The sequence below is a fragment of the Hordeum vulgare genome, chromosome 1H (assembly GCF_904849725.1).
Source record: "Hordeum vulgare subsp. vulgare chromosome 1H, MorexV3_pseudomolecules_assembly, whole genome shotgun sequence".
NCBI lineage: Eukaryota > Viridiplantae > Streptophyta > Magnoliopsida > Poales > Poaceae > Hordeum > Hordeum vulgare.
This window is the reverse complement of record NC_058518.1, coordinates 324,520,825-324,529,443: the sequence shown is the minus strand read 5'-3', so window position 1 is coordinate 324,529,443 and position 8,619 is coordinate 324,520,825. Positions and strand designations below refer to the sequence as shown.

The 8,619-nt window shown below is 50.1% G+C and overlaps 3 protein-coding genes across 3 annotated transcripts; 1 reads left to right on the top strand and 2 right to left on the bottom strand.

Annotated features, from left to right (window-relative positions):
* Positions 1-3,859: 3,859 nt before the first annotated feature.
* Positions 3,860-4,705, bottom strand: LOC123433821. Its single transcript, XM_045115476.1, has 2 exons — positions 4,614-4,705; positions 3,860-4,550 (listed from the first exon to the last, which is right to left on the bottom strand). The coding sequence occupies exons 1-2, from the start codon at positions 4,644-4,646 to the stop codon at positions 4,068-4,070; spliced, it is 516 nt and encodes a 171-aa protein (XP_044971411.1). The 5' UTR covers positions 4,647-4,705; the 3' UTR covers positions 3,860-4,067.
* LOC123433837 (heavy metal-associated isoprenylated plant protein 39) lies at positions 4,529-5,972 on the top strand. Its single transcript, XM_045115477.1, has 3 exons — positions 4,529-4,846; positions 4,945-5,023; positions 5,582-5,972. The coding sequence occupies exons 1-3, from the start codon at positions 4,835-4,837 to the stop codon at positions 5,809-5,811; spliced, it is 321 nt and encodes a 106-aa protein (XP_044971412.1). The 5' UTR covers positions 4,529-4,834; the 3' UTR covers positions 5,812-5,972.
* An 842-nt stretch (positions 5,973-6,814) lies between these two features.
* On the bottom strand, positions 6,815-8,619 carry LOC123433805 (pentatricopeptide repeat-containing protein At3g60050-like). The gene has a single exon (XM_045115475.1). The coding sequence runs from the start codon at positions 8,446-8,448 to the stop codon at positions 6,943-6,945; it is 1,506 nt and encodes a 501-aa protein (XP_044971410.1). The 5' UTR covers positions 8,449-8,619; the 3' UTR covers positions 6,815-6,942.

Here is an 8,619-nt window from a genome sequence, read left to right as displayed (position 1 = left end):
CACTTGAACTTGCACGCCGCAATCTTGATGACGATCGCGACTTGACGTCATCCTCCATGGGTTGTATGAGATCTTCCTCTTGACGGAAGCCCATGGAAACACACCTAACCCCACATAGAACTCTCACGAAGACCATGGGTTAGTACACAAAAGCGTTATGGACAATGCTTACCATACCATGGGACCACTTGATCCTTCTCGGTACATCTTGTACGCTTTGTGTGTTGATCATCTTGATTTACTCTTTGTCTTAGTCTTGATCAACCTTGTGTATTTATGACCATTCTTTGGATGATACCTTGAATACCACCTTGGTCATCATATAAACTCCTTGAAACCAACAGATGAACTTCAAGGAGTGCCTATGGACAAATCCTTCGAAGATAACTTAAGGCAACCATTAGTCCATAAGGATTGTAATCAATTAACAAAACCACATACGGAGAAATATGCTCTAACACCATCTCCTCTCCGGTGCACCTCCGTCTTATGATGCCCTTCGCATCTTCGGGTGTCATTGCTATCCTAGCACCGCGTCCACCACCCCTCACAAACTCGCCCCACAATCACTTCCGTGCATCTTCCTCGGCTACCCTTCCAACACCAAAGGTTACCAATGATATGATCTTGTTACCGCATGTACATTTCGAGGCATGTGTATTTTGCCGAGACGGTGTTTCCTTTCTTTCAGGTACCTCCGTCAGCGGCTCCCTCGTCGGTGCCAGGCGCGCCCCCCATTGGCACAACACTCACTCCCTGTCGCGGCTCCCTACCGCCGTCCCAGCCAGGCGACTCCTATCATCGCCCGCTGCTCTGAGGCCTGCGACTCCCTCTCTTGAGGTCGAGTCCGCCTAGGCCTCCCCCGCGGCTACACCCTCCACCAGCGATGCCACGTCTACCGCTGGCTCAGCTGCCAGCACCCATGCGACAGGCCCGACCTCATCATCGATCGTCGCCACGCCCGTCCCGGCAGTGGCTCCGCCTCTTGGCGTGATGACCCGCGCTCGCGCTGGCGTTCTTCGTCCGAGAACACGCTATCCATCGGATGAGTACGCGTGCACGGCCTCGACATCGACACCATCACCCATTCCCTCCTTTGTCCGTCATTGGCTCGCGGTGATGCAGGAGGAGTTCGACGCTTTCCAGCGCAACCGCACGTGGCATCTTGTTCCGCGACCCCCTAATGCCAATGTCATCACTGACAAATGGGTGTTCCGCCATGAGACTCGCCTCGGTCGTTCTCTCAAACGCTAGAAATCTCGATGGGTGGTTCATGGATTTTGGCAACGTGAAGGCGTGGACTTCACCGACACATTTGCCCCGGTGGTCAAACCGGGTACGATCTGCATGATGCTTCAGCTAGCGGTCTCTCGAGCTTGGTCTGTTCATCAGTTGGACGTCTCCAACGCCTTTCTGCACGGTCATCTTGCCGAGCAGGTGCTCTGTCAGCAGCCTACCGGTTTCGTCGATGCTAATCATCCTGATCGCGTGTATCTACTTTCTCGCTCCCTCTACGGGTTGAAGCAGGCGCCTCGGGCTTGGTACAAATGGATTGCTGCCTTTCTGTAGTTACTTGGATTCCAGTCCACTCGCTCTGATTCTTCCCTCTTCGTGTATCATCAAGGAGCTGCCACTGCATACCTGTTGCTATACGCCGATGACATCATCCTGGCGGCATCCACTCCTGAGCTCCTCCAGCGGGTCACAACTCGTCTTCGTGATGAGTTTGCCCTCAAGGACTTGGGGCCCTTGCATTACTTCCTCGGCATTGAGGTGGTCTGACGGCCTGACAGTTTCTTCTTGCATCAGCTGTGGTATGCTCACAAGCTTCTTGAGCGCGTCGGCATGCTTAACTGCAAGACCGCACCCACACCCGTCGATACGAAGGCCAAGGTCTCTGTCATGGAGGGCTCTCTCGCGCCCGATGCTGCGCTCTACCGCTCTATTGTTGGTGCTCTGCAATACTTGACCTTGACACACCTGGACTTGACGTACGCTGTCCAGCAGGTCCGCCTTCATATGCACTCTCCACCGACTCTAACTGGACTTTGGTGAAGTGTAGCCTTCGTTACATACACGACACCATGTCCTTGGGACTCACATTGACGACCTCCGCCTCCACTGATCTCGTCACCTACTCGGATGCGGACTGGGCAGGATGCCCTGATACACGGTGTTCTACGTCCGGCTACTGTGTCTACCTTGGGCCTTCGCTGATATCTTGATCTTCCAAGCGACAACCCATGGTCTCCCGCTCGAGTGCCGAGGTTGAGTATCGGGCAGTGGCTAACGTTGTTGCCAAGTACTCCTGGCTTCGCCAGCTCCTTCAGGAGCTCCTTTGTGATGTTCACAAGGCCACGCTTGTCTACTGCGACAACGTCAGTGTTGTCTACCTCTCTGCCAACCCGGTGCATCATCGTTGTATGAAGCATATTGAGCTCGACATTCACTTCATTCGCGAACAGGTGGCTCTTGGACGCAATCGAGTTCTACATGTTCCAACGACGCAATAGTTTGCCGATGTGATGACCAAGAGATTGCCCACTTCCATCTTTAAGGAGTTCAGGTCCAGTCTCTGCGTTCCGGCGACGCTTCGACTGTGGGGGGTGTTGAACATGTAGTTTGCATGTATATCTGTATATCCTGGCCCACCTCCTAGTCTTTGTATAGTTGAGGTTGAGAGCATCTCCAACAGCGGCGCCAAAAAACGCGTGCGCGCGGTAAACTGCGTTTTTAGCGCGCGCGGGACGAAAACGCACGCTCCAACGGACACAGGAAATTAGCGTGCACTGCAAACTATTGCGCACAGGGGAGAAAGAGGGTGGTCGAGCGATAGATTTGGCGCACCGCTTTCAGCGTGCCTATAAAATGTGGCGCTCGCCACGCGGCTGCCCATCGCCCACGCGTGCTCTGCCGCTTCCACGACGCTGCCTCTGCCGCTTCCGATCTACTTCCTCACCGCTGCCTCTGCAACCATGACGCCGCGCCGTCGTGGATCTTCGGGCTACCGCGGCGTCCGCGAGCGCCCCTCCGGCACCTACTATGCCGAGATTCAGTCCGGCGACGTCCGCCTCGGCCTCGACATGTTCGAGACCTCGCACGAGGCCACCCGCGCGTACGACACGGCGGCGTGGCGCCTAGGGAGGCCTCGCGTGCAGATGAATTTTCAGGACGTCTACACGCGCGAGCAGGCGCAGGACCTCGCCCCTCTGCCTCGTCTGATAACAGACCAGGACCGTGAGGAGCACCATCGGCAGCAGCGCCGCCTCCTCGTCACCGAGGAGGACGAGAACGCCTTCTGGGCGGAGAGGACGGCAAGGCGTCGCGCGGAGCGGGACGACAGGCGTCGACGCAAGGCACTCGCTATAATGCAGTGCGAGGTCGTCAACAACAGTGCGACGTCGATCTTCACTTCTGACAATGAACGTTTGGAGGACGCATGGCTCGATACCTCGGACAGCAGCGAGAATGACGACTCGGAGTAGATTCTAGTTTTTTTAGCGTGTTGGACTAGTTTTTATTATCTATCTATGCTATGATGAATTATGTATCAGACTAGTTTTTATTATCTAACTATGCTATGATGAATTATGTATCAAATCTATGCATATGTTTTTTATATTCAGAGTGCATATGGTGTTTGTGTATGGCACGCGCGCCGTGTATCTGCAGCGTCTGCTGGAGCGCCGCGCGCGCTAAAATATGTTGCGGCCGCTGGAGTCGGTGCTCGTCGGCGCGCTAAAAAAAGCTAGCCGCGCGTTGCAAATTCGTTTTTTGGCGCCGGTCGAAACGCGCCTGTTGAAGATGCTCTGAGGCCCACATTGTATTATATATATATATACACACGTGCACTTGCATCCAATCAATGATATTGGAAGTTGAATTGTTAAAACCCTTCTCTACACCATTGTCTAACACCATCTATGTTGAACCGTTACAGTAAATAAATATGGGACCCACCTGTCATAATCGTGCTCAAAACAGCCTAAGCCGTCAATTAGTGTTTTTTTCAAATAAAAAATGCAATCATTATGATAACAAACATGTGAAATGTGTTTTATGTAATCCTATCCTTTGATGTCGGTGGTTTTTGCAATCCATTTGAAAATCCGCACAAGGTTCTGTCGTGCAGCAAAGAGATCGAAGACTGGACAGTCACCGAACCCAACCAACGTGTGGCACTGGACCAAGCGGTTCAAAGCAGAACTGGACGAGCAGGCCCCATTCGTCCTTGGCCGAGCAGCTGCAGTTGAACCACCGCCAAACAAGAGGTGAGCAGGTATGCCAACATCGAGCTGCTCTAAAAAGAAAGCCAAATCGAGCGCCAGAGGTTTCCCCGTCGCCTTCACATAACAGTCACTCAAGGGAATCCAGCAAAAGGCAACACGGCACCCGGCGTCCGCAGCGCCACAACTCGGCAGAGCACCGGCGCCTCCGACCACCACGACCGACCCAATCCATCCCTCCTCTTCCGGGAATAAAATCTCGTCTCCATGCGCACGGTGTGGGTGGGGCGGCCGCCGGTCGGTTGGCACATACGCACACAGCAGCTGATGCAGGCAGATTCAGAGTCGTCACAGACGATACAAGGGAAAGTAAACACCACCGCGTACCTCTTCCGCAACGCAGACACCGGCCTGACTCATCGCTCAACATCAACGTCAGTGCACGCACACTTGCACCTTTATGCAAAGCAAAACCCGACACCGTCACCAGCCTTGGTCTCTTCCCATTGCTCACATACCTCGGCAGAGAGTATCCTCAATTCCCAGCTCAGCTTTCTCTTCCCTCCCCCCCCCCCCCCCCCCCTCCACTCAGAGCTCCAGAATCTGAGATGGCGGCCCAGGTACGCAGACGATGGCTCGGGTTCTTTCTTCGGTTAATTCCTTCCATCGCTCGCGCCTGATCCTCAGATTGTATGTATGTTCGGTCGATTCTCAACAGAAGGTGGTGCTCAGGGTCCCGACCATGACCGACGACAAGGCCAAGCAGAAGGCCATCGAAGCGGTCGCCGATATCTACGGTAACAGTCTGCGCCTCCCACCTCTGTTTGCATCATCTGTTTACCATTCAATCTGTAGTTCAGGTGTTTGAAAGCATTTGGGCAGATTTTAGGTGGAAGCTTGAAAGCACAAATCATGTTAGGTGGTGGAATTACGCACTGACATAAAGATGGCGCCAGTTCAACAAAGCATCGTATATCTCAAATCGTTACAATCGGCTTTAGGTGGAAGCTTGAGAGGAAAATTCATGTTAGGTAGAATCATCTTGTCACGCATATTAACATGAAGTACCATTCAACAGAGCCGCATCATATACCTAAGCATGCAAAATGTTAGGTGACTTACACTATCAATGTTCATTGCTTATGCTATGAGGAAAAGTTTGTTTTCAATCATATACCAGTAATAATCTGCACAGAGGTTTTCTTTTTTTCCTTTGTTGTTCTACGAGCACCATCTCTTAACATCATACAAGGAAAGATGGATGAATATGCTGTTGAGGAGAGCTGTGAGGTAGTATTACCTAATAGTATTATACCAGCAAGAAAATGATGCAACATACCTCGTTTTGTGCACAGGCGTTGATTCCATAGTTGCGGATCTGAAGGACAATAAGATGATCATCATAGGTGAGATGGACACTGTGGCGATCGCAAAGAAATTGAAGAAGGTTGGGAAGATTGACATTGTGTCCGTTGGACCTGCAAAGGAAGAAAAGAAAGAAGAGAAGAAAGAGGAAAAGAAAGAGGAGAAGAAAGAGGAAAAGAAAGAAGAGAAGAAAGAGGAGAAGAAAGAAGAGAAGAAATGATTAAGCATACAACACCATCCCATGGCCTTTCTCCTGTGTGCACTTGCAATAGCTTTGACCACAGATTGGTGTTTCTAAGAGATGTGACTTTGTACCATTATTATCTAAAGTACGTACATATTAGTATTTCTTTACAGAAGAGAATACACTTTGTTCTTCCATTTCTTAGCATCTACACGCCTACCTCATCGAATTATCTTCAGTTCTTCATCAATGTCGAAAGTTCTCAGCTTTGGGATACCAACATCAAATTGGCAACTCATAAATAAAACCAATGGATATTATGCTGAATCAATAAAGGCATGCACCTACCAGATTAATTTTGAAATATTATTTTATCATAAGAAACAGAAGACCAGACGTACAGAAGATTGGCATTGACTAGAACGATATTAAAAATTAAACTGCCATGCTGCACCTATTGTTAACCCTTAAAAACATGATATAATAGGCTAAAACAAAACCACTAAGCAAACCAATGCTTAGCTTTAAGGTCTTGGTGCTAAAAGATAATGCACAATTCATCTACAGTTTTTTCTGATTTGTGACATGTAATCCACTAACCCTATACTAGGGTTGGCAGAAATGAAACTAGGGAGTTTTGAGTGCTTTCGGTGCTATCCCATTAAAGGACAAATAACTTTGAAGGCAGGTTACTTACCATTTAACAATATATGTTCTGTCTCCATTGAGTAAAACCATATACTCCATCTTGTACTTTGGATGAATATCTAACACTATAAACAATATTGATGACTAGTGCCCACCATCTGGTTCAGGACTAAAATTAGGAGCAAAACTACTGTGAATTACATCTCAACAAAAGGAAACATTTCTTTTGGGTAGGAATTAGGACTACTGAAGCAGTGTTAGCTCATTACTCACTAGTCACTAGTCATGACTAGTGCCCACCATCCTGTCCAGTTTCATTCTTGCATAAAACCGTTATAGTATACAACATACGGTTGTGCACTTCACTAAATAAGTAACCCCACACAAAATGTGACACACAAAGTATATAACGATTATAGTGTAATTGGCTACACGGGATATTCCCTTATGACTTCTCTTTCTGAATAAGAAACAACCAAATTACAAGCAACTCTGCATTTTACTATAGGCCCTCTCACCTCAGCATCTTCTATATCCCCCAAACCTCGACAACAAATGAAGATATTGGCCCTTCTTTGTCATGTACTTAATAACATGATTAGCTTCAGAATCCTTTCCAGCATTTCGCAATCTACACACTAAAGTACTATACACCGAGAAGTTTGGTGTGCATCCGTGCAAGTCCATATCCTTCAGCATAGAGCAAGCTTTATCAAACTCACCTACTATGCAAAGCCCGCGTATCATTGAATTGTAGGTGTACACATTTGGAAGCTTCCCCCTCACCAACATATCATCAAACAACTTCTGAGCTTCCTCAAATTCTGCCGCTGCCACATAGCCCGTAATCATAACAGTGTAGCAGACAGCATCCGGTTCACACCCTTTCTTCACCATCTCGTCAAAGAAATACCTGCAAGCTTCCAGGTTACCAGCACGGCTAAGACCATCTATCAAGTTTGTGAAATGGAGCACACTCGGCACACAACCAACATCATTCATATAATTCAGTAAATTGAGAGCTGCAAGCGGTTTGTCTCCTTTACCAAGCACATGAAGCAAGAGATTGTAAGTATGAAGGTCAGGCGTAAGCCCATTCCTTCCCATCTCATCAAGCAATCTATGGAACTGATCCAGTTTGCCAAGCAAATACTTTGCACGCATGACCACATTGTATGTCAATACATCAGGAGTGTGCCCCTCCGTTACCATTTTCTGGTGAACCCATTCGATCAAAGAGTACTGTTTTATCGTCAAGAGTGTGTGCAAGATCGCATTGAACGAACTCCTGAACGGGCGGTAGTTGAAACTAGTTGACTTGATGAACCTTTCCACCAGTCTCCGCCTCAACCCAGCCTGCCCACATGTGCATATCAAAATGTGGAATGTACGAGCAGAGACAGGCAGCCCAATCTCCGTCATCTCCTCAAGCAGCCGCCACATCGCCTTAACCTCCCCGCACTCAGCAAAGACCTTCATAACGAGGTTGTACATGCTGGTGTTATGGCGGTACCCCTCCTGCTGCCCTGTCCACACGAAGAACTTGTATGCCAGCCTCGGGTACCTCTCGCGGTTGACAATATCAACAGACGCAACAAACTTGAACATCACCTGTCTGACCAGCTCGTTGGTCACCTTCAGGTTCATTTCGTCGAGCGCCTGGCGGGCGCTGAACCCCGGGCCATCCTGCAGCAGGACCTTGAGAATCCTCTCTGCCAGCCTCGATTCCTCACGGGGCATCCGCCTGGAACCGGAACCAGAGGACGAATTTTCGGCATCATAGTCGCCGCTCTCCGGCTGGCCGGGCAGGGGCGGCGGCGGCGGCGGCATTTGGAGGAGGACTTCGGGCGGAACGGTCGCCGGATCTAAGCCCGTCTCGCCAGCTCCCTCATGAATGCATCCATCATCCTGCCGCCCAGTGCCGGGCACCTCGACACCGGTTCTTGAATCGTCGCCGCATAGGCGGCGCGAAGGCCAGAACAGCCGGGCTACTCGGAAGGGAGGTGCGCGAGCGCCCCGTATCATAAGGAGGTACCACTCAGGAGCTCGCGCAAACGCATCTCCCGCGAGCGACTGCGGGAATTTGGAGCTCGTAGGATGGTGACGACCGCAATGGCGGGGAGCGGGGCTTTAGCTCGAGATGGTTTGAGTGGCGGTGTTTGGGGAAGAGGAGGCGGGAGCGGCGGCGCCAAGAGG

Bases quoted from the DNA above. Each gene is read 5' to 3' on its own strand.
- LOC123433837 (XM_045115477.1), top strand. The intron at 5,024-5,581 runs GTAACAGTCTGC...TTTTGTGCACAG, and splicing joins AGCGGTCGCCGATATCTACG to GCGTTGATTCCATAGTTGCG.
- LOC123433821 (XM_045115476.1), bottom strand. From the start codon at position 4,646: ATGAGTCAGGCCGGTGTCTGCGTTGCGGAAGAG. The intron at 4,551-4,613 runs GTACGCGGTGGT...TGCCTGCATCAG, and splicing joins GTGTCTGCGTTGCGGAAGAG to CTGCTGTGTGCGTATGTGCC.
- LOC123433805 (XM_045115475.1), bottom strand. From the start codon at position 8,448: ATGATACGGGGCGCTCGCGCACCTCCCTTCCGAGTAGCCCGGCTGTTC.